General features: G+C 42.4%; 1 protein-coding gene across 2 annotated transcripts in view; it reads left to right on the top strand.

The window, feature by feature from the left end:
• Positions 1-403: 403 nt before the first annotated feature.
• The window catches only part of GYS2 (glycogen synthase 2), an 81,629-nt gene continuing 55,769 nt past the window's right edge, over positions 404-26,263 (top strand). The window contains exons 1-4 of one of the 2 annotated variants that reach the window (XM_030553372.1): positions 404-524; positions 14,414-14,595; positions 17,821-18,012; positions 18,779-18,964. In XM_030553372.1, coding sequence (XP_030409232.1) covers positions 404-524; positions 14,414-14,595; positions 17,821-18,012; positions 18,779-18,964 — 681 coding nt within the window. The remainder of the gene's footprint in view (positions 525-14,413; positions 14,596-17,820; positions 18,013-18,778; positions 18,965-26,263) is intronic. The other variant, XM_030553382.1, reaches the window with a different exon arrangement.

Raw genomic sequence — 26,263 nt, 5'->3', positions numbered from 1 at the left:
GGTGGCAAATTTATAGGTCTTCCCTAGGGGAAGTGTTGATGAGTTTCACTTATTCCTAAGTCTGGTGGATATTGAAAGTTGTGGCTGAGAATCCTGATGCTGATCTTTGCCTCCCTCTGAGAGAGGCCTGCCCCCAGAACAGCCAGACCTGCTTGGATCAGCTTTGAATTCCTATCTCTGCCAACAGCTGTCTAGCAAGTCCATGGGATTTCACTGAGCCAGTTTAATACTCATAGTCAGACAGTTTAAACCCATTAGCTCCCAGCTAGTGGAGTTAATTTGCTCCGCCAAGCCCAGCTCTCAGGCAGGTTTTGCCAATCCAAACCAAAGAGGAAATCAAAAATAGCTATAAATTTAATAAAGGTTGCAGCCTGCACTGTAAGAGCTAAACCCTGAAAACAAAATGCCTCTGGTTAGATCACTGTCTGTGACCTCTCTTAATGGGCTTCCTCAGTGGGAGGATGAAGACCTGCCAGTGGAGGATTTACTGCTCTTTGAAGTTGCTTGGGAAGTTACCAATAAAGGTCTGTACAGCACTTTACATGTTAATATGATTGGGGATGGGGTGGGGAGGGAATGGATGTGAATGTTATTAAGTGGGAACTGTGGAAATGGATGCTTCATAAATGCACCTAGATGTTTTATTCAGAAAGAGCGCTTAGGAAATTGTATCAAAAGAAGTGTGTCACTCGGTGTACATGTGTGAGCATGGAAGCACATGTGATTGTATATGTGCTATACCTACGTGTGCTTATTCAGAATGCATGTGTGTAACCCATGTATGTATATTTGTCCACGTACAGACTTTTGTGCACCAGTCACAAAAATATGGGTGAGTGTGTAAGTGTTGTGCATATGTGTGTGTAGATATATGGCTGTTACTCTCTTTGTATTGCTATGCTGTATATGTATGTGAGACTTATTTTTTTAACTGATGCAAAATCTTTGTGAATGCAAAGCATAAAAATAAGCATTTGTAAGACAGTAAATACATTCAAGTGCAGTGATTTTCTTCAGCCTTCCCTTGCAGAATGAAAGCCATATTCTCAACTGATATAAATCAACATAGCTCCGCTGAAGTCAGGAGTAGATCCAAGAAGTTAGTGGGGCTGCATCAGTTTATACCAGTTAAAAATCTAGCCAAATATTTGCAAGCATTTCTAAAGGCAGATTTGCATGAGAGCTTTCACGGTTGGTGCATGTGATCATATTTGAACTGTGCACATTGCTCTAGCTAATATGACCTCTCTGCCAGACTTCAGATTTAAAGTGCTAATAGAGCTGTCCTATTTTAACAAAGCAGCTTGAGTTCAGTAAAGGGGGAAAGGCAGTAATGTTGCAGCATAAATGAGTTACTAGGAGTCAATGATTGACATTGTGTATCTTGCTGCCAGTGTGGATAAATAAAGAGAAGATTAGTTGAGGAATAGATTGTACTGTGTAACATCCGAACCCTAAAGGACAAATGTAAGTGAGAGGAACAGATAGCCTTAGGGTTAACATTCTACCTGGAGTATTTTGCAGGTATAGTACTTATTTTTACCAATGTGCCTGGCAAACAATTGGCAGGTAGATGGCAGCAGAAATCTGGCTAAATCAAAGGGTTCTATTAATGTATAATTTAAATCCACAGTGTAAATTCTTTCTGTGTATTTACAAAGCACATAATGGGCCATACTCTCAGTGAAGCTACACAGATTTATCCTACAAATCCTGTCCAATTAAATTATTTGGAACTCAACAAGTTTGAACATAATGTACTAATAGTTACACCAAGTAATGACCTTTATACTTTGTCAACCTGAATCTTAGAACTGATTGAATTAGCCATACCAAATGATTTTTTACTTTACATCAGAGCCTTCTTACAAATTGTCCCTTAACTCATCCTGGTTTGAAGTACTTGTTCTAATTATTATATATTTGATATATTAATATATATTTGAGCAAATGTTTTTTGCAAAGTCTTTGTAGCTCATGTTCCTTCAAGTAGTGAATATTTTGTCTGTGTGTTTGAGCCATGTAAGTTGTGCTTTAATACTGTTTCCTGATAGGGTGACCTCACTTTTATAAATAGCAGTAGTTCCTGGAGAAATCTCTGGTCTGTAGGTCTCCTATGGCGAGGGTGGGCAGCACTTTAGAGTTATAGGAAAGTGAGACACAGGAAATGATAAGAGGGCCTGAGAAATGTTAGGACATAGGAAAAAATATTGTGTCTTCCTTTGCACGAGAAAGAACAAAATACTAGGTGAAATACATTGACCCCCACCTCGTGCAGTGGCATGCCCCTGTAATCCCAGCCACTTGGGAGGCCGAGGCTGGCGATTGCTGGAGTTCTGGGCTGTGGCGCACTATGCCGATTGGGTGTCTGGTGCCACTGACAGGCTGGCCTGGAGGCGGCTGAAGAAATGGCTAGAACAACATGAATGACGTTGTGATTGGCGCTCTCTTTGTGAGGGCTGATGGGCCAGTCGATCAAGGTGACACAGACATGCCCCAAGATTTAAATATTGCTGGGTTCCTTCCTTACAGAAGGGGAGAGTGAGACAAGCCAGGCTAACTTTGTTCCTCATCTACATTTAAGCTAAGCCCCCTTTGCAGCACTCTGGCAGTATATTACTTCTCAGGAGCCTCACTTACTCTCTGACTAGTGTTCCTTCTTGCCTGCTCCATTTAGTTGGCATGGAGCCATGTATCCACAGGATAGTATATCTGGCCTTTTACTATCTTCTGTCTCAGCATGGCATCTAGTTCCATATTCCGAGTATGGAACACATTCAAAGTGTGTCCAGTCAAGAGATCTTTCTGATCCTCCCCCCTTCATATCTCTTCTCCTTGCTACTGCTCATGCTGAGAGATCGCTCACTTGTATTTATTTGAAATCACTCATGAGGGTTTGGCTGCACTTGCAAGTGTACAGCGCAGCCGCGGGAGTGCTCTCGCGGCAGCGCTTTGAAGTGTGAGTGTGGTCGCTGGGAGAGAGCTCTCCCAGCACTGCACGTACTCCACCTCCCCATGGGGATTAGCTTACAGCGCTGGGCAGGGCCGGCTTTAGGAAGTGCGGGGTCCAATTCGAACATTTTCGGTGGGGCCCCAACAGGGATGACTAAAAAAGAAAATAAAAAAACCATGTTAAAAATGCCTTTCATTTCTTAGCAACCGGTTCCCTATAAAAAATTCTGATTTAAGGGATGTGCCACAATATGTATTTTTTTGTACCAATAGGCTTACCATATGTCTGTATTTTCTCAGGAGGAATTTTTAAATTTTAAATATTCCTCCCGGATGGCAATTTAAGAACCAAAAAGCGGGACATGTCCTGGAAAATACGGATTGTATGTTAACCTTACCTAAAGTTCTTTTTAAAAAAGAGGGGCCTGAACTAGAAATGAGCTCCGTTTCACATGTGTGGGTCCCTGTCACTCCCTGGGGGTGTGCTAGGGTGACCAGATGTCCCAATTTTATAGGGACAGTCCCAATTTTTGGGTCTCTTTCTTATATCGGATCCTATTACCTCCCACCCCTGTCCTGATTTTTCACACTTGCTGTCTGGTCACCCTAGGATGTGCACATGTGTGGGTCCCAGCTGCTCCCTGCCCACCTCATTGAAGCAGATGTGCTGGGAGCCCCAAGCCCTTTAAATTGCCCCCTGGGGAAGCTGGACCACCCTGGTACACAGGGCTGGCTTTAGGAAGTGTGGGGCCCAATTCAAACAATTTCAACGGGGCCCCAGCAGGGAAGACAAAAAAAATTAAAAAGAGACACGTAAAAAAAACACGTGGGGCTTGTACTCACCGAGCGGTGCTCCGAGGCTTCGGCTGTGGGTCCTTCACTCGCTCGAGATCGTCAGCAGCACTGAAGAACCCGCCGCTGAAGACCCAAACAAGCGAAGGACCCAGCATCCAAGTGCTGCTGAAGACCCGGAGTGCCGCCACGTGAGTAAAAATTAAAAAGGCGCCTCTAGCCAGGGAAGAGATTCTCACTGGGCACGGGGCCCTCTTAGGTGCGGGGCCCAATTCGGGGGAATTGGTGGAATTGGCCTAAAGCCGGCCCTGCTGGTGCAGTGCACCAGCTCTTGCTGGTACGCCATACTGGGGCTTGGGCATGGGGCCCTCTTAGGGGCGTGGCCCGATTCAGGGGAAATGGTTGAAAGCTGGCCCTGGCGCTGGGAGCCGTGCTCCCAGTGCTGGGGCACTGTTTACACAGATGCTTTACAGCGCTGTAACTTGCTGCACGGGGGGGGTGTTTTTTCACACCCCTGAGCGAGAAAGTTGCAGCTCTGTAAAGCGCCAGTGTAGTCTTTCATCTTCTCCCTTTAACACCCTCGCTCCCAGGCAAGTAAAGGTATTACATGTAGGGTGACAGAGTGAGCATTTCGAGCATTCTAGTGCCCAAATGTGCACAAATCAAAGCTCTTCCATAAATATTGATGTAAACAAGAACTAGTCACCCAAATGTAAGCTGTCATGGTATAATTCCCCACACTGAACCTTAGCATCCAAAAGATGGGGTACCAGCATGAATTCCTCTAAGCTCAATTACCAGCTTAATACTTGTAGTGCTGCCACCAACCAGGAATTCCAGTGCCTGGTACACTCTGGTTCCCCCAAAACCTGGCCTGGGGACCCCCAAGACCCAGACCCTCTGGATCTTAACTCAAGGAAAGTAAACCCTTTCCCTCACCGTTGCCTCTCCCAGACTTCCCCTCCCTGGGTTACCCTGGAAGATCACTGTGATTCAAACTCCTTGAATCTTTAAACAGAGAGGAAAATTTACCTTCTCCCCCTCCTTCTCTCTCCCCCTCCCAGACTCTCCCTGAGAGAGAAAGTAATCCTAACACAGAGAGAAATTAGCCTCTCTCTCCCCCTTCCCTCCTTTCTCCCCACCAATTCCTTGGTGGATCCAGACCCTGTCCCCTGAGGTCTCACCAGAATAAAAAAAAATCAGGTTCTTAAACAAGAAACTTTTAATTAAAGAAAGAAAAAACAGTAAAAATTATCTCAGTAAATCTTAAAAATGGAATAGGTACAGGGTCTTTCAGCTATAGACACTGGGAATACTCTCCCAGCCGAAGTATACAAGTACAAATTAAAATCTTTTCAGCAAAATACCAATTTGAACTCCTTACAGCCAAATACACATTTGCAAATAAAGAAAACAACCATAAGCCTAACTCGCTTTATCTACCTAGTACTCATTATTCTCAACTTAAAAGAGCCTGTATCGGAGAGATTGGAGAGAAGCCTGGTTGCACATCTGGTCCCTCTGAGCCCCCAGAGTGAACAACAACCAAAAACTAAAAGCACACACAAAAACTTCCCTCCCTCAAGATTTGAAAGTATCCTGTCCCCTGATTGGTCCTCTGGTCAGGTGACAGCCAGGCTTACTGGACTTGTTAACCCTTTCCAGGCAAAAGAGATATGAAGTACTTCTGTTCTATTAACTCTTACTTATCTGTTTGACATAAGCACAATATATACTAGTATCCTTTTAAGTTGTAGCATGAATAATTTTAAATGAATGATACCCCTCCAACTTAGCCAGCAAAATGTAACGTGTAATACATGAGCTTCCTTGTTTGTTTAGGGGCAAATCACTCCCTTTTGCAGAAGGTGCCTGGCCTGGAAAGCAGTAGAACTGCACATGTCTACTGAGGAAGTGAAACAAGGGGGGCAGGCCATGGAAGTCATGCACCTTACATGCTGCAAAGCAATGCTTCACATTGGCTCTCTCCTCAGTAGGACGGAGGGAGGGTTTTGGTGCCAGCTAGGGAAAGGACAGAGCATTATGTAGAGTGGCCACAAACTACATGGATTCATTGTCTAAAGCCTCAAGAGAATCATAGAAATGTAGGACTGGAAGGGACCTTGATAGGCCTCAGAGTTCAGTCTCTTGCACTGAGGCAGGACTAAGTATTATCTTCTAGAGACCATTCATGATAGGTGTTTGTCCACCTGATTTAAAAAACCTGCAATGAAGGAGATTCTGCAACCTCCCTAGCTAATTTGTTCCAATGCTTAGCTACCCTTACAGTTAGCAAGTTTTTCCTAAGGTCTCTAACCTAAATCTCCCTTTTTGTTTGTAAGCCCATTACTTCTTATCCTCTTTGTAACAACCTGTACATACTTGAAGACTATCATGTCCCCCCTCAGACTTCTCTGTTCTCCAGACTAAACAACCCCAGTTTTTTTCAATCTTTCCTCATAAGTCTTGTTGTCTATACCTTTCATCATTCATGTTGGTTGTTGCTCTCCTCTGGACTTTCTCCAATATGTCCACATCTTTCTCCAAGTATGGTGCCTGGAACTGGACACAGTACTCCAGTTGAGGCCTTACCAGTGCTGAGTAGAGAGAGAGAATTACTTGCTTACAACACTCCTGTTAACATAACCCAGAATGATTGCTTATATTGCAACAGTATCACATTATTGACTCATATTTAGTTTTGATCAACAATAACCCCTGGCCAGATCCGCTTCTGCAGTACTCCTCCTAGGCAGTCATTTCCCCATTTTGTATTTGTGCAGTTGGACATTCCTTCCTAAGTGTCCTACTTTGCATTTATCCTGTGCAGTTTCGTCTTATTTATTTCAGACCATTTCTCCAGTTTGTCATGACCAATTTTAATTCTAATCCTGTTCTCCAAAGAGCTTGCAACCCCTCCCAGCTTGGTATCCTCCACAAACTTTATAAATCGACTCTCTAAGCCATTATCCAAATCATTTATGAAGTTATTAAATAGAACCAGACCCAGGACAGATCGCTGTGGGACCTTACTTGATATGCTCTCCCAGCTTGACTGTGAACCCTTCATAACCACTCTCTGAGGAATCTTTTCCAACCAGTTGTGCACCCACCTTATAGTACACATGTGGAAATGTGTAATAGATAGATGTTATAGGCCAGTAATAAAGACTGCAGCAGCATCCAAGGAGAGGCTACACAGTTCCTCATTGTCCTTGCCCCATCCCTTTAAACCTCCTTGTATGTCCTTGGCAAAAGTCAATTTGCTCAAGCTGTTCAGGGAGGATGAGAATTTTGGCTCTTATAGACTAATTTTGTTACTTGCCATAGTCATTAGCCTGGATTAGCGAGGTTTCCATTGCTTTGCTGAGGAAGTTTTTAATCACTTTATGAAGTTGATAATATTTATTGGGATGTTTGATTAATATTTACATTAGCATCTCTTTTTGCATATTGTCTGTATTATTCGATCCGTCTTATAAACAAAGAAAGATATAAAGTGGTACAATGCTAAAAAAAAAAAAAAAAAAAAAAAATATAGGCAGGTGACCAGTTCTTATCACTAGCTAAATATAAACCCATTAGCTCGGTATTCAGGCTCATTGCAGCGCTCCTGGAACATTGTTTCTTTAATCTTAAAAAGCAAAGCTACCTGGAGAACAGCTCTTCCCCATTCTACACACCAGCTTCAGTGTCTACCTCCATTTCCCTGCGTACCATTTCTTCCTATCTCTCTGGCTCCTTCCCTTCCGACAGCTGTTCTTCCTTAGCTCTTTCTTCCCTCTCACCTTCAGGGGTGGGAGTTGTATTCATTTTTTGGGGTGAGGGAGTAAAGTGAATGAGTGATGGGTACATAGTGTGCGTGTATTTATTTAGGTATGCATGAGCCCCACCACTATAGTATCTGAGTAATTTCTTGGTGTTTAAAAATAGAATGGGGAGAGTACAACATGGAGAAAGATGAGAAGGAGGAGAATTTAGACTGTAGGGATGAAAACTAAAACTGGTAAAAAAAAAAAAAATTTTTTTCAGCAAAATTTGTTTGTCAAAAATGTCTTTTCAATTAAATAAACACTTTCTCACAAAAAACCCCATTGTCATCCTTTTTGTCCTTTTTTAAAAAAAATTCTTAAACAAAATATTTCAAACTTTTTTGTTTTAGTGAGAAAAACCCCACTTTCTCTGTCTCTCTCAGTCTGTCTTTCTTTCTTTTTTTTGGAAATAAGTGAGAGATTTTTTTTCTCTCTTTTTTTTTTCACTGATTTATTTTCCCCTATTATTATTCTATTTGGAAAAGGCAGGAATTTTAAAAAACCCAGCGGAAAAAAAAGTTAAATGTTGTTTATTTTTTCCCCATTGAAATTAAATTTCAAAATTTGTGGTCAAAACTGAATCATTTTGAATGGAACAATTTAATTGCATCTGAGGAAGTGGGTATTCACCCACGAAAGCTCATGCTCCAAAACGTCTGTTAGTCTATAAGGTGCCACAGGATTCTTTGCCAATTTAATTTATGTTTTTTGGCATGTTTTTTGCCCTGTTCTGAAGCACACATGTAAACAGACAGATGATACACTAGTTATTTAGGAAGAAGTAAAGAAGACAAATGCAGGAACAGAAAAAAGGAAGAGAAGGGAGAGTAAAATAAGGAAAAAAGTAAGTTGCAGCCCACACCCAATTATTATTTGGTGAAGGTTAATATCAAAACACAGAGGTGTATCGCATCAATAGACTGGTGCATTTGGCCCTAAGTTGCCAGTGTCAGTGGGAGGACGGTTAGACTAATGTCAATTTGCATAACAAAATGTTTTCAGTGGAATGGTGGGACATTGATTTTAGTGTAGGCTAAGCCTAAACATGACCTTTGTACATCAGTCTACATATGCTGTCAACAGAGAGTAACTTTAGGGCTAAAGTATGTAGCCTCTTAAACTAGAGATTGCCCCAAACCACAAAGTTCAGATCTAGTTCTGAATGACACTAAGCTTCAGTGGATGTAGGAATCCAAAACCAGACATGTATCCAAAATTTGCAGCTAACCTGGTATCTCTATAATGGGCCAGACCAAAACTGTAAGATCTAAACACCTTTGAATTTGGGGGAATTTGAGATTGAGATCCAAAGTTTGTGCCCATCTCTCATTTCATTGTTTGTATAAAGTTGGCATCTGAAAATAGAATTTCAGATGTTGCTGCCAGAAGCACGTATAAACTACTCAAGAAAATCGACGAGTATTTTTGTTACATTTCATTTGATTGGGAAGGAGTTTTAATTGATACCCTAAAACTCCATAGTAGGAAAGAAGCAGCAGGCTTATTGGAATTCTGAAACTAATTAAAGACTGACTTTTTCCAACCATTTTTCACTTTGGACCCAGTTCTGCAGTCAACAGAGTGAGTAATGGGCTACTTATTTACACAGTACTCTCAATGAATTCAAAGTAGCTAACAGTGCCTTTTGAAAGAAACTTTGTATGATGTCTCTTCAGGGTATGAACTGGAATTTCCCTGTATAATAAATTACTCCAGCCACTGATCAACTCTTCCCCTCCTGTCTTTTTCTTTGAGGCATGTCCATCACTTTCCATGTGCATATAGTTGCATGTACCAACTTCCCATGCCCAGCTCTCTTACACATGTATGCAGAGACATCTGTGCCTCATGAATCACATGTTCACATGGTAACAGAGAGACAACTGAAATGCCTGGGGCCAAATAATGCACAGGTTTCATGGCAAGTTCTTTCTGCAGATTTTACTGCATTCTTCAAAATCAAAACCTTAATTTTGTTTAAAGTTCTCAATCCTTATTGTAACGAAGGTAGGAAAACAATGAGTTGCAATTGTACTTGCCCTACTGTCAGATAGACTGACATGATGTAGCATAGCACAGAACGAGGCATGCACAGTGATCAGCCCCTGTCTTTCCCCCTTGTTCATCTTAATCACTGACACCTTCCCAGCCTTGTTTCAGTCTTTCACGTGCTAACATGGTCAAAGCCAGTTTTATCATCTTAGGAATGACACGCACTGACCTGGTAACCGTGATGCATACTTTGGTGACGTTGCATCGGGATTACTACAACTAACTCTGAACTGGGTTCCATAAGGAGCTGATCCATCACCTGCAGCTGGTGCAGAATGCATCAGCAGAAATGTGATTGGACTTGGCAGCAAGATTATGCAATTTACCCTCAGCTCCATTCCCTGACTGGCTCCTTCCTGTTGTGTTCCTTGAGTTTAAGGAGAGGCTTTCAAAGGTAGAAATGGTAGCACCTTTCAGTGTGCATTGGGTGAATCAATGCCATTCCTACCTTTTGAAAATGTCTCCCTGTAGACCTTTAAGTGGTTGCTTCCCAAAGTATAATGCTGATCCCAGGATGAGGTCTTTGCCACAGAGAAGAAACAGGACTCAGGTGTAGTAAACAGAAAACAGCTTCTTTGCTGAGGCTGCTGGATAATTGGGGCCCAGTCTTGCACCACTAATGTCAATGGCAGTTGGGTCACTGCTTGAGACCTAGTCTACACACAGGTTGTGCACTGGTGTAACTATTTTGGTTATGCATACAATCTTTTTAATGTGATAGTTATACCAGTACAACTCCTAGAATAGAGCCAGTTATACTGGTATAAAGGTGCCTTCATCATCATCATGTTCCCATTAGGCCTCTGGCATTTGGGGCAGCAACGAAGCTCCTCAACTCCTGTCTGTTTCTGGCAAGTCTTTCATTGGTTCCCCAGCTGTGCCCCAGGTTTTTCAACTCAGCTTCCACAGCTCTTCGTAACGTTGTTTTCGGGCGGCCTCGTTCTCGCTTGCCTTTGGGTGTCCATCTTATTGCTACTCTGGAGACGGCAACAGGATGGCAACACCCTCATGGTGTTGTCCATCATCCCATCCAGAATACAGCAAAATTTCTCCGGAGGCTGCTGTTAATCTTCCTGATCCTGTCCATCTGCTCTCGCTGACACTCAGCATGTGTAAGCTGTAGCATCTCAACTCTTTTGTGACCTGAGCGAGCTTCCCTGTTTCATACTTGTCTGTACATTCCAAAAAACAAGTTTGTTTTTTGTTTTAGTGTTGAGCACTTCAGTATTCATGCCAGTGGCTTCCTTTCGGCTTTCACTGTTGGCAGTCATGCAGGTCATTGACTCCTGAAGGCCATCACACACAGCAATGATCGATTTTGCCATTGCTGTTTCTGTAACATATTTTGGTTTTTATGGGACAGGGTTGTTAGCCCTGTGCCTAACCCCCAACTTGGAGGACCAAGGTGTCTGTTTTGTCTGGCCCCTCCCCCACAGACCAATCCAGCATGGTTTGGAACAAAAAGCCTCCACTGACACAGATTTTGGGGATCATTAGAGCACACAAGCTATCCTGCCACGACAAGGCACGGACTCCAGAGGACAGATGAAGGTGCCTTAGATCAGTATAACTTACTCCCATTCCCTTACAGGAATAAGAGTATGAACAAAAGTACTTTTATAACTGAATCTACAGTTGGATTTGTACTGCTTTAACTATATCAGTATAGTTAGAGATGCAACTCCTGTGTTTAGATAAGTTACTCAGATATTCTCTTCCTCAGTTTGCAGACTGAGGAACCCAGTCTGTGCTGCACAGTGCCACCACACAGGATCTGCCTAAATCCTGATCCAAATTAAACAATCACCATATTGACTGCTGACTACAGGCCAGCTTCTTAGATTTCTGGTCCTAATTACCTGTAAGTGAAGAACTGGGGCTGGCTATATCTTTATTTCTGCAGCTTCACCATCTGAGCTATAGATTTGCTACTGACATTTTTAAACATGAGCAAAGACTCTTCTTCTATTGCATTATGGTAGATTTTAATAATTGTTCATATTTTATGAAATTTTAGCTGCATTGTTTGTGTTGTAAGACCTAAATGCTATGGCTGATAAGTACCATAACATGTTGTTGTTTTATTTGTGACTCTATGGAGCTTCATTCTTTCAGATATTTCCTTGTTTGCACTCCTCACAAAGTGGGCTATTTTTAAAGAACAGGATTTTAATGTAGGGGCTAACTTTTAAGTGTGCACATAAAACTTATAAATGCAAACTAGATAATTGTATCTATACTTATTCATACATTCATAGATTCCCAGGGCAGAAGGGATCACTGTGACCATCTAGTCTGAACTCCTATATAACACAGGCCATAGAACTTCCCCAAAATAATTCTTAGAGCAGAACTTATAGAAAAATATCCAATGCTGATTTAACATTTGCAAGTGATAGAGAATCACTGTACCCTTGGTAAACTGTTGCAGTCATTAATTACCTTCACTCATAAAAATGTACACCTTATTTCCAGTCTGAAAGTTTCCAATTAGTTAATTTGCATGTGCAGAAGCCTGTTCATATGTTCATCAGCTGTACAAGCATTCTATAGGGGCACAATTTAAAAATGTTAAATTCCACAGTACTGAAGGGAAATCAGATTTGGCAAAAGGTTTGTGGCAGATGTCAGCTGATCCATTTTAATTAATCATGGACCTAATCCTCCAAAGTGCTGAGCAACCTCAGTTCCCATGGTTTCATGGTAAATGAAGGGTCAGACTTGTAAAATACCTTTAAAAATCTGGCCCTTAATATCTAGAAAGAATCACAGCATTGGGCTTTTATAAAACATCTATAGCCTTAGCAAATAATTCATGACACAGTTGGGGCATTACAATACAGTTCTAGTAGCTCATTTGGCTTCTGCATTTGGGTCAGTTCAAATCATAGAGTGGCTATTAGGTTAATTTTGTTGCAATTATTTAAACCCCTGTGATCTTCAGCCCCCTCGTATATGTTGAATATGGTTCCTGAGTTTGCCCCTTGGGCTTTATTCACTGTTGACTTTTATTTCAATTTAACTCAGGGCTGGTCTACGCTAGGGGGGAAATCGATCTCAGATATGCAACTTCAGCTACGTGAATAACGTAGCTGAAGTTGAAGTATTTAAGATCGAATTACTCACCGTCCTCATGGCCCGGGATCGATGTCCGTGGCTCCCCATGTCGACTCCGCAACTCCGTTTGGGTTGGTGGAGTTCTGGAATCGATATAAGCACTTTCAGGGATCGATATATCGCGTCTAGATGAGACACGATATATCAATCCCCGAGCAATCGATTGCTACCCACCGATACGGCGGATAGTGAAGACGTAGCCTCAGTGGAGCTAAGCCAGTGTAAAACTGGACTGATGCAGTAATGAATCTGTCTCTGGCATGTAGTTTATACCTAGACTTTGATTTATCTGTTCTTCCACCTTCCTTTCCTTTTGCTGCATCTAAACACTATGCTTCTGTTCATCTTGGTCCATAGTATTGTGGAATTCCCTCCCATAAAAGATCTGCACTCCTGTCTCTCATTCCTTTCATTCTAATGATCTGTTAACTTAGTTATTTACTTGCTAACGTGGTATTGTGTTTGTGATGCAGTAGGGACTGTCTGTGTGGGGAGTGGGAGAGCAGGGGAGGATTTTAGGGGATGGACAATGCCAGGGCCTGTAACCTGAGCTAGGTAAGGGAGGGGAAAGGTCAACACCTTTGCCCGGGAAGGGGGACAAAGGAAGGGAGTGGCAGGAGGGAAGCAGTTTGAGTTTGGGCTTGGGGCTGTGTGGGCGGAATTCAGGGTATCCTAGCTAGGATCCAAGCACCCTGAAAGCCCAGAAGGACTCGATGGAGGGGTCCTGACTGTGCCTGCAAGCCCTGTTGTAACCTGTGTTCCTGTTGTCCAATAAACCTTCTGTTTTACTGGCTGGCTAAGAGTCACTGTGGGTCTCAGGAAGAGGGGTGCAGGGCCGGACTCCCCCACACTCCGTGACAGTGTTTTACTTGACAGTGTTTTACTTGTTTAGTATATTATTTGTGTATATAATGTGTAACATACCAGTGAAAGGCGTTGTAGACATTGAGATCAGTGGAAAATGTTATAGAAATTAAAACATTAATGTCTCTTTGTGTTAGTGATGGAATACAGTGCCTTTTTCTCTAAAGACATTATTTCAAATCCAGCTCAGGTCAGTAGCAGCTGAAAGTCATTACTGCCTGATGCTTTCTAGTGGCTTGTGTGTAATAAATTGGGATTTGTCAGCCCAATTCTCAATGTGCACGCATCTACATCACAAGGAATTAGCTTTAAAAATGACAACTGCCAAAGCAAAAAGTTTAGGTATACCCTATATCCAACCACTAGATTAGGCAATAGAAAATATAGGAATGGCTCTGAGCCATAGTGTTTGAGTAACAGATAATAACAGTTGAGGGTGGAAAGTATACTGTGTCCATATAGAAGAACTTTGGAGAGGTCACATATAATGACCCAATTAATATTTAGCTAGGATATTTAGCTACCTCTCCCACTCTTAGGCAAAGTGCTATTTGATTAACATTTAATTACCACATGAGGTCTGGAGGTGAGAACATCCCATTTTTAAATACAAGAGATGAAATTCTGGGCCTATTGAAGTTAATGGCAACCCCCCCATTTACTTCACTACTAGGGCCAAGATTTCACCCAGAATTGTGAATATGGAAAGTAATTAAACTGGAAGTGGACCTGACCCATACCGCTAGGTAGGTTTGACTTTGGATCTGAATTTTGCACCTTATACTCATCTCAAAATGACACTCTCTTATGGTTTTCTTTTACAGTTGGTGGCATCTACACTGTGATCCAGACAAAAGCCAAAATTACAATTGACGAATGGGGTGAAAATTATTTTCTGATCGGTCCCTACTTTGAGCATAACGTGAAGACTCAGGTAGAGGTGTGCGAGCCTCCGAACCCGGCAATTAAAAAGGCAGTGGACACGTTGAAAGGCCAGGGGTGTCAGGTAAATGAGATCTGCCACTGCTCCCTATGGCAACTAAACTGATGCTGAAGAGATTACAATTTTGGTTAATGCTCTTGCTGTTCCATTTGATGCTGTAGTCCTGGTCAATGTCCCAGGAGGAAAGGCTCAGAGCCATTAACTTAGCGTTAGAGTAGCAAAGTCAATTCATTAAAGGTTATTTTTGAGAGAGAACCAGTTTATCCAATTACATGTTTTAAGAGTCATTTATCTACAAGTCTACTTAATTGGCTTAATGACTTACTTTGCCAATCCCTAAATACAGTGAGATTTCAGTAGACATAATTTGACCTTAGGTTGACTGAACTGTTGTGTAATTCTTATATTGCATTTGGCCTTCTCTTGCTGCTGAATAAACTCTGAAAGGGAATAGCATTTCACCATACTGTGGTTTCACTACAGCAGGTTTGAAAGCTAGACATAGCTGAACCACAGTGGGATTAAAAAAGTTGTCTGCTGACAAAGAACCTACTTACCAAGGCCAGTTTAGCTCTGGAAATAGTGTGCGGTCCCCTCATTTTAGTATGGTGCTCATCGTGGGTGTTGCATTAATTCTTATTCCCAAAAAAGAGTTTTGTGATCAGTGCACAAAGCTGGGATCTGGGTTCCATTCCCAGTTTGGACAAACATGTCCTACGTGATCTCAGTCATATCTTGTAGAGTAGCTCTGTGTCTCAGTTTCCCCAGCTGTAAAATGGAGACAGTAATGCTTCACTTCCTTCACAGAGGTGGTGTAGATTCTTTTCCTTCCAGTGAACCAGCAGCAGAATAGTTTACTGAATTCCAAACAGTTACACCTGTGCAAACCCATTGACAACAAGGGAGTTACACAAGGATAGGAGAGGGTCTAATGTGGCCTATAGAATCTTTATTACTGGTGCTGATGCCCAAGAGAGAAAGTTTGCCTCTCAGATTCCAGGTGGAATATGCAGGACTATCTGCTGAGGGAAAATAATCTCTTGATTTGTAAACTGTGCAGTCCTGACCTGGAAACCCTCAAGAGTCAATAGACTTGGAGTCCCTTGATGCCGCTTTTTGCAAAGCCTGTTTTTCAGAGTGGAACCAGGCTGTAACACATTGTAAGGGATTTGGTAATCCTCAGACAGTAGTACAGACTGATGTTCTTAATTTAGCGGCTGCTACTGGTTTTAGTGTAACTTTTCATAAAGTTAATTATCTACTAAGATTTATAAATATAAACCTACTACTGATTACAAAGACGTGTCTCTGCCATCTAGCAAACTCTCTCCTTTGAATGGACAATAACTACAGACATTTAGGCCAGATTCACTTCTGTGCTCCAGGCAGGGGTGGCGAGTTATATGGGCCCATGGTGCCTGGGCTCCAGCAATATTCAGGGCCCGGGGGCTCGGTTTCCCCAATGTTTAGGGCTGAGTCTCTCCCCCAGCCCCACCTGCTGCCCCCACACGCCTCCCCCGAGTGTCCCACGACCCCCACTTGCTGTCCCCACACACCGCTCCCTGGCCCCAGAGCGTCCCTGCCTCAAGCCTCCCTCCCTCAAGCCGATGGCTGCCCCATGTGGCTCCCCACATCAACTGCTGCCGCAGGGTCCTAGTGCCCCCCATTCACTAGTGTCAGGGCAGGCTGACCCTGCCCCTGCCCTTCTGCCTTGGACTCTTCCCTTTTCTGGCAGCCCAGGGTCCCCACCACCACCTGCAGTCACTGCTCCTGCCACATGAGGCTACAGTGAGGGATAGCAGCAGGAGAGGAGGTGTAAGTGGTGGCAGCTCCTCCCGACACCCAGCACAGGGGAGATGAGGGGGCTTCATGGATCTGAGAGGGGCCCTAGGAGCACATGCAATGACAGTAGTGTGAAGTGAATGTGCTGCCGAATGTGGGCCTTAGAGTTAATGAGGATTGGGCTTTCAGGCCTACTCTATACGATTTTTGTACTGGTATAACTGTTTCAGTTAGAGGGGTGATTTTTTTTACTGAAACAATTATACTGGTACAGCCCCTAAGATGGACACAGTTATACCAGTATAAAGATGCCTTAGGCAGGTATATCTTGTTCTGTACAGGAATAGTTATGCTGGTATAACACATCTTTATATCAGTATAACCAGTGGTGAGCTGGAGCCAGTTCCCACAGGTTCTCAAGATCCGGTTGCTAAAATTAGACCTCTGTAGAGAACCGGTTGTTAAAGGACCAGGGAATGGGCAAAGAACTCCGGTCCACGGGCCGTACCATCCTGTTGCTACCAGGATTCCCAGCTGGGGAGGCTGAGGCTCCACCGGCCCTTCCCCCGCTTCTCCCCAGCTGCAGCGTGGCCAATTGCCGGCACCAGCTGAGCAGCTCAGCTGAGCTCCAGAGTCGTCCTGCTGCTTTGAGCTGCCGGCAAGGTAAGGGGGGAGTGGGCTGCAAGCTCTAGAGCTGCCAAGGGGGCAAGTGGGGCATTTGCCCCGGGCCTTGCAGTATATCTCCCCCTGCCCCTCCCTCACTACCCCCCTTAAATCAGAACTTTTTAGGGAACCGATTGTTAAGATTTTGGCAGCTCATCACTGAATATAACTGCATGCACGCTTAGTGAGAGTTCTAAGCCTTAGCTATCCCAGTGTAATTTAATCAATACAACTTGTTTTTATAAAGGAGGCGTTAGAGTAAATGAGAATCAGATTCTAAGGCTCCCATGGTCCAGATTTTCAAGCAAGCCTCCTAAATTGGACATAGATATCTTGCACCCTTACACTGCACCTCAAATGCCCATTAGGTTATGTGTAAAAAGTGAATAGTTATGGTTCCCAGGGTCCAATCCTGTAAAGTGCCAAGCACCTACACCTCTCATTTAAGCCAGTAAATGTGATCATCACTAGCATTGGCTGAAAGTTCTGTCACTTTGAACTATCAGTGACAAATATCATTTTGATAGGAAAAATGATTTTTCACATCTCTCTCTTCCCATTTTTCAACCAACTATAGAGTGGCTTAAAATCTTTCTATTTTCAGTAAAAATATAAGGGAAATAAACCATGAAAAATTTTTCTTGGATTTTTTAACCCTGGTTTTGGACTAGGTTTCCTCCAGACATTGTCAAGAGAAACCCCAAATATCCATTTTGAGCACACAGGAATACCCATGTCATTCCCAAATGCTTCTGCTTGTGAAATTCGGGTTTCTATGCAAAATTTAGGCCACTCCTTGAGAAACTGGCCTTTTCTGCTAACACCTCTGCCTCTAATGAACAGGTATTTTTTGGAAGATGGCTGATAGAAGGCAACCCATACGTTATGCTGTTTGACATAGGATCGGCAGCATGGAATCTGGACAGATGGAAAGGAGAGTTCTGGGATGCATGCAACATAGGAATCCCTTTTAATGACAGAGAGGCCAACGATGCACTGATCTTTGGATCATTGACTGCCTGGTTCTTTAAAGAGGTATGGTGTTAAAGTCTAGAACAACAGTGGCTTCAAACCTGGATCTGATATAGATCCAAATCAAATTTGGAATCTCAGTAACTCCTCTATTATATATTGTACCGAAACCACAGATCTGAAACCTTCCACTCCAATGGTAAAAAATTTCACTCCTGGACTGGATCCAAATTCATGGCTGTAGTGTATCTCTGATTTCAAAGTGTTCTTTTGGTCAGTTCAACTGCATTCTTTCCACGGAAAGCCATGTCTGGCTTGTGGTGTTACTTTAATGTCATTTCTACCCTAGGTTTCTTCTTGGGTGTCTGAGGTCTTACTGACACCACTTTGTGTGTAGTGATCTCGCTCTCTCTCTACCAATGACCAGCAACCAGGTGATCACTCTCAAACTGTCCTTGCCTCCACACAGAAAGTCAAGGGCAATTTACTTCCCAAAGTTGCCAGATTCTATCTTCCTCAAACAATTAACACTGAGTCACTTATGGTTTTCTTAAACTGGCATCTAATATCAAAAGAGAAAATATAAAGAACAATGAAAGATTTGTGTTTCTCAGAGCACCCTGGGTGAGCATGCCACTGGGGGACATGGTGCAGCATGTACTTCTCTTCACAGCCAGCCAACTCTACCGACAGGTCAGAGCTGTGGTCAAGTAGAATGCTATAGGAATTTTTTTCATTCAGAAGTAAGCGGACACCTTGGGGCTGCTGAGAAGGGGGTGACAAGCAAGAGGCAGTGGACTTCACATGTGTCCTTTCACATTGTTTTCAGCTCACCAGCCAGTTTGATGACAAACCCAACTTGATTGCTCACTTTCATGAATGGCAGGCAGGAGCTGGGCTAATCCTCTCTCGATTTAGAAAACTTCCAGTTGCCACAGTCTTTACTACCCATGCCACACTGCTCGGGAGGTACCTGTGTGCAGCAAGTATAGATTTCTACAACAAACTTGACCAGGTAAGAGTCTGTCGTCTGTTTCCTCCCCATGGCATTTCCAGCTAACTTTTCAGTGATGCTAAAATGTCTCATTAAACCATGCAGCTCCTGGCTTTGGTGCCAGTTAACTCCACCAATGCACAGTTATTCCCTCTTGAATATTCTCATGGGCTGGGCCCACATAGAAGTGTTTTGCCACAATTTCAAAGCATAATAAATTGTATAAGTTATACCCTTAGGAATATAGGGTCTGATTCCAAACCCAGTGAAATCAGGAGTCTTTCCATTGACATCAGTTGGATCAGGCCTATCTGGAGGAAAACTGGAACCCCTCAAACTCCTGGGCTAATCAACAGCCCAATCCAGTCCACTGATTGATTGATAAATGGCAATAACAATACATCGCACTGCTATAACACTTGCCATCTGAAGCTCTTAGCCTTATTATTAACAGTTTGAGGATATTTTCAAAGGCTCAAAGGTCAGTTAGGTACGTACCTCCCACTGAAAGTCAATGCCTTTGAAAATCTCCCCCTTTAGGTGCCAATGAGGCAATCAAGACAGAGATGTAGAGAAAGTTGGTTGAGAGGCCCTGTGGCCAGTTGAGTAGGTAGCGGCTATAGCACCCACGTAATTGGGGGCTAGTCTTAGAGCTGACGTTTAAGCTGCTGTGTTTTACAGCACTTTTTACCAGGGTAAGGATGTAGAAAAAATGGTCTATTATAGTAATCTCTGTAGTTGACGTTACAACTGGGTTCCTATTATGAGGCTCATTTTGCCTTCCTACAACCTGCCTCTGCTCCCCTGTAAGTCAAACAGAAATCCGTACTCTCTCAAATTTTTAGGGTTAAGTCTTATTGGCAGCTAGAATTTTTTTTCTCAATTTTTTTGACTAATTTGTGTTTGAAATGAAAAGACTTATTCAAAATACCTTTCTTGAAATTTTGATAATGTGTCTAGTGGTTTTTATTTTATATTCCCCTCTGTCAACTTCATGATATCACATTACAGCACAAAATGGAAAACATAAGTAGAATTTTATTACGGTCCTCGGATATACTTGCTGATTAGCAACCACAGGTACAGGGTAGGATCTGTGTTTTACAAATGCGAATAGAGAGAGAAATTGATTTTAAGATTGGTTTATGCATCACGGATTCATCCTGTATGAACCATGCCAAAGCGCTTTTAAAAATTCCACCCTAAAAGACTACTTGGCTGTGGTAGCTCAGAATTTAGTATCCTGCATAATAGTGGCTGTTCTGTAGGAACATCTTTACTACTTCTTAGAGTTAAACATGAACTAAAAAATGCAGTGATATCCTCATGCATGTCAGTTCACTTGTCATATTGCTGTAAAATAAGCCAGCTGCTAGATAGCATGCTAAAAATGAATGAAGTGTCCCGGTCTTTGGTCTGTACTTCCTTGATACAGAGAATTGAAGAGAATTGTGCATCTTTAACCATAATCTTTCTTGCAAAAATTAAATTTAAGATTGAGCTCGTCTGCTGCATGAGTCTGTAAAAGGACAACAATAAAATGCAAACCTTTTGTTTTAATTCCCTACTTTTCATGTGTTCTCAAATCAAAGCCATGCTCTCTAAAGCACAGAGAATTTCTGAGTAGCAACATAAATATATATCAATACAAAAGTATTTATCTTCTGAAATCCTATTCATTGCTATGGTGATAAAACAGACATATGTCTCTCTCTGAGAATACCTTTTATGTATTAATATTACCTCTCTGAAGTGTTTTATTATTAATCTCTGCAAATATACTTTAATGATGGAGGCTAATGGAATTCCACAGCTCATTCCTTTAAGCAGGTTGACATTTAAAGGGTACTGATGCAGGAAATTGTGCGAGGCTGTTACACGACTGTTTCACAGACACTTACAGTGCATTAAAGCTCTTCTTGACAAGCCGTAACATTTACTGAGAGATCAGTTGTCTTAATGAGGGCGTCTTTGGCTGTAAAAAGGTCAGCCTGGCCCAAAAGCCAGATGAGAAACATAAGGGGCTGATCTAGCATACACTCATTAAATGATACAGATAGGCAGGTCTTTAGAGGATATTCTTGCTGTTGTCTTTTAGTAGTAGACTATTAAGGTCAAACAAGTGATTTGTCCAGTGATAAAGACTCTCCAGGGCTTTCTAGTGCTTAACCTTTGGATGAGACAATATACCTTTTAAAGGGCATGTCACTTTTTTCCTTTTCCAAAGTACAACACACAGTTTTCCTGTTTCAGGCCAATTGGATTTTTTTAAAATGGAATTTAAGATCTCACTTTTGATCAGTATTTCTTGGAAGGAACATATTTTCCTTCAGCTTTAAGCAAAGTATCTGAGACAGTTGGGAAAGAACCAATGGGTGTATGTTATACAATAGATAACTATATCCTAATGCAGAGGTGAAGCAACAGTCTAGCAGTGCCCGGGAACAAGCAGATATGCTCAGATCTGGCAGAAGGAGAGGGAGCCTCGTGTTGCCTGTGCTAGCACTCAATGTAGAAAAACAAAGATTGGCTTTAATGAGCTCCAAAGAGAACCTGCCTAGCCCTAATCAGGAGGTACTGTCAAAGAACTGGTGTGCTGTGAGGCAGGAGAGCTAAATGATGAGATAGACAGGAACAGGTTTCAGAAGACATAGAGGACAGGGCAAGGCTACGCTCTGATTCCTATTTGAATATACAAAGGAACAGATTGCAAAGCATTTTTCTTTCTTTCTGATGTACTTCTTGCAGGAGAAAATGCCTCCTATCCATATTCTTAACAAGGTACAACAAATGAATACAAACATAAAGGACACAAATGCATAGCCTGACGTCAATAGACATATGCTAGAGATGAATTTGACCCAAGTTCCCAACATTTGGGAATAAACCTTAACATCAGGAATTTTATAAAGCAACATGTAATCCCAAGTGTAAAGTTACTGACATTTTCCCCATCATTGTAAGCAGAGGGGAGCTAGAACTGCGAGGGCCTCCCACCTCGTACATGTTGCTCCCTTGCCAAGCCAAAGGCTTTTGATTCAGAAATCTGTTTGCAAGTTTGTGCTGCTTGAAACAAAGCAGCTACTAAAGAGACTGTAACAGACTTGTGAGCAATTCTCCAGTGCAGGACCAGCCTAGCCACAACTACACCACCCTTAGCTGGCCCCAGTCAGTGTATGGAGTATAGTCAAGGAAAACAGAGCTTAGCTGGCATTCCTTTGCTCTCCAGCGATCCCTGGTTGCTAGAGTGACCCCAGAGGATCATTGGCCAGTCCTGATGATGTGGGCCCAAAGTTCCAGATTCTGGTCTTAGGTCAACTAGTGTAAATGTGAAGTAATTCCACTGAAGTTGGCAAAGTCACTCTGGATTTACAATGGTGTGACTGAAACAATCTGCCTGTATCAGTGTAGATTGGACTCGTACATATTTTTATGAAATTAAATGCTTGTATAGTTTCAGTTCTCATTTGCTTATGTGGACAATTGAAATGGAAAAATCTAACTTAATCATTCTGTTTGTTTTGGATCCTGTATTATTCAGGAGAACTTTCTAGAAGTGTAAACAGCTATTTCATTTTCTGTTTTCTGCAGACAGATGTCTTGTATAGAACACACCATTTCCCCAATGAGATAAAGAACAAGGGTTGCTCATCACATCCATGCTATGGCTGAACTTGTAATTCATCTCAGAATGCAAAGCCATGAATGGGACAAACTCATCTCTGGTGTAACTGGCCCCATTGCTCCCTTAGCTTGCAGTTGGGTTACATGGCTCAGGGGATTGGTAATTGGATAATAAGCCTTTCACTTCTAGGTCACTAGTTCAAATCTGGTCCAAGTCAGTACAAACTTAAAGCCCATTACTGTCAAACAGCTGTTAATGTCAGAGTGAAACAAAATGTACATTTTGTTTGCTTGCATTCAAGATTATGATGTTTGAATAACACTCCTATTGAGGGGGAAACAACAGGAAAATGAAGAAAAATTAATGGGATGTCATTAGTGCAGTATAATATTCCTGTGTGTTTTTTTTTTTTTTTTTTTTTTGTCGTCATCTTTGCTTGGGGGAATGAAGTGGTCAGGGACAAATAATAAGAGCTTGCTTTTTTTTTGTCTGTTCAAATCCAGCCAAGGTCAGTAATCAGCAAAGGTTATGTTCTGATGGCTGTTCAGTGACATGAGTAGACTCTTTCATAGATTCATAGACTCTGGTACTGGAAGGGACCACGAGAGGTCATCGAGTCCAGTCCCCTGCCCTCATGGCAGGACCAAATACTATCTAGACCATCCCTGATAGACATTTATCTAACCACTCTTAAATATCTCCAGAGATGGAGATTCCACAACCTCCCTAAGCAATTTATTCCAGTGTTTAACTACCCTGACAGTTAGGAACTGTTTCCTGATGTCCAACCTAAATCTCCCTTGCTGCTTGTTCTATCATTAGAGGCTAAGGTGAACAAGTTTTCTCCCTCCTCCCGATGACACCCTTTTAGATACCTGAAAACTGCTATCATGTCCCCTCTCAGTCTTCTCTTTTCCAAACTAAATAAACCCAATTCTTTCAGCCTTCCTTCATAAGTCATGTTCTCAAGACCTTTAATCATTCTTGTTGCTCTTCTCTGGACCCTCTCCAGTTTCTCCACATCTTTCTTGAAATGCAGTGCCCAGGACTGGACACACAATCCAGTTGAGGCCTAACCAGCACAGAGTAGAGCAGAAGAGTGACTTCTCGTGTCTTGTTTACAACACACCTGTTAATGCATCCCAGAATCACATTTGCTTTTTTTGTAACAGTATCACACTGTTGACTCACATTTAGCTTGTGGTCCACTATGACCCAGACTGAGTAGGGTATTCTCAGTCTGGCTTCCAAAAGGTAACTGTCCATGGCACTAACTGGAATCCTTTTTTAGCAGTTGCAGCAGAGAAGCCAGGGATTCTCAGTGCTAGAGGCTAATAGGCTAACTAGCATCTTTCAAGCCTGGTGGTGAAGACCACCTCCTTGAGACCTTTCTGTATAGCTCAGATCTTTGTACACGTAGTGGAGGCTGCTTGGGTGAGCTGGACATTGGTCCTGCTGTCTCCAGAATTGGAGATCTCCTGAACTATGGTCAGAGGGACTGGCTGGACACTATGGTATTACCCAGCACATGGTTGTCATAAACCTAGTCCCAGATTTGGACCTTAGCATCCAAAATATGGGGGTTAGCATGAAAACCTCTTGGACCTGGTAAAGCTGCCACCACCCAAAAAATTAGAGTGTTTTGGGGCACTCAGGTCCCCCCAAAAACCTTCCCTGGGGACCCCAAGACCCAAATCCCTTGAGTCTCACAACAAAGGGAAATAAACCTTTTCCCTTCCCCGCTTCAGGTGTTCCTGGAGAGAGATACAGAAGCAAACTCCGTGAATCTAAACAGAGGGATTTCACCCTCTCTATTTCCAGTCCTGGAAACACAAGCACTTCCCTCTTCACCCAGAGGGAATGCAAAGTCAGGCTAGTAAATCTAACACATACAGATTTCCCCCTGACTTCTTCCTCCCACCAATTCCCTGGTGAGCTGCAGACTCAATTCCCTGGAGTCCCCCACTAAAGAAAAACTCCAACAGGTCTTAAAAGAAAGCTTTATATCAAAAGAAAGAAAAAAATACATAAAAATGGTCTCTCTGTATTAAGGTGACAAATACAGGGTCAATTGCTTAAAAGAAATATGAATAAACAGCCTTATTAAAAAAGAATACAATTCAAAGCACTCCAGCAACTATAGACATGTAAATACAAAAGAAAAAAACAATAACCCCTATTGTTTTTATGATCTCAGTACTCACAACTTGGAAACAGAAGATTAGAAAGCAGGAAATAGAAATCCCCTCATAGCCGAGAGAGTACAGGCAGAAGACCCCAGAACAAAGGACTCCCACACAAACTTCCCTCCACCCAGAGTTGAAAAAATCCTGTTTCCTGATTGGTCCTCTGGTCAGGTGTTTCAGATACTTAATTCTTTCCAGGTGAAAGAGACGTTAACCCTTAGCTATCTGTTTATGACAATGGTGTTGCCCACCCTTGTGCCTCCCACTGAGTGCTCCAGGACGTAAAAGCTGCCCTGCCCTCTCCTTCTCTCTTGTAACATGAGTGGCTGCTGCAGAAAGGTGCACACCGCCTGCCTGTGTTCCCTCTCCTGTTTGAGGGGCAGGGCTTTTTGTTCTGGTGGACTCTGCCCACCCTTCCAGGAATTCATAGGCTGGCACCTTTCATAATTTCACTGAAATATATTGACAGCTTCCATCTAATTCCTGAGGGACAGAGCTCCGCATCAGAACTAGCAAAGAAGCCAATGGACAGACAGGTCACACTTCTTTCTCATATTAGCAGTGGTCCTTTCAAAGTGGGTTTGTGGAGCACTGGCTAGACACAATGGGCAGGTCCGTTGGCAAAAGTCTCTGGTGCCGGCAACTAAGCCTCTCACAAGTACTGAAAATTCACCTTAAGATTTTATAGTTTAAAAATACTGCATATGGAAATCCTATGGTCTGACTGACTCTCCGTGGTTTTGCGCCTTGTGTAATTATTTACATGGGTGCCTGGTTGGTGTAAAATGTGAATATTTTGATCTGGTAGCTTTTTTACATCTAGCCTGCACAGTTTTATAAATGATTCTACAAGATGCAAAGTAATGCAGGAGCTGGGCATACTGACTAAATTAATGCATTGTAAAGTCTCAGTTGAAACTACCTGCTTGTGGCATTTTTGTTGGCATCATAGCAGGCCCAGTTCTCATTTCTTTTTACGGCAGTGCCACTTCCACAGTCATTGAGCTCACCATTATGCAAAGTTGATCCGCTTTATTAGAAGAGCAGCTAATGCAAATCTGACTTAAGCTAGGATGTGTAGTTTTTATTCTTATTTAGTGAGGCTAAGCTACAGAAGAAGGGAAATTCTATTATTTGTCATTTACATAAGAGAGCAATAAATGAGGAGTTAAATTTTGGGTTTTAAATATATAACTAGTTCCTCTTAATCTTTATTCAATAGCATGCCAGAGCTGCTGGATTCTTTTCCCCTGAGCTGGAAATGAAGAAGGTTCTGCTCCACAGGGACAAGGGTCTAGTAATTAGAGCAATGGATTGGGGATCAGGACTCCTGGGTTTCATTCCCAGTTCTGTTACTGACTATTCCCAGCTGTTCCACAGACCTACTCTGTGACCTTAGGCAAGTCACTTTCACAGATTTTAAGCCCAGAAGGGACCTTTATGATCATTTAGCCTGATCTTCTGCATAACAGGGTCCAGAGAACCTTTCCCAATAATTTCTGCATCCAG

This window comes from Gopherus evgoodei, chromosome 1, assembly GCF_007399415.2.
Source record: "Gopherus evgoodei ecotype Sinaloan lineage chromosome 1, rGopEvg1_v1.p, whole genome shotgun sequence".
Classification (NCBI taxonomy): Eukaryota; Metazoa; Chordata; order Testudines; family Testudinidae; genus Gopherus; species Gopherus evgoodei.
This window is presented reverse-complemented; position numbering and strand designations above follow the sequence as displayed.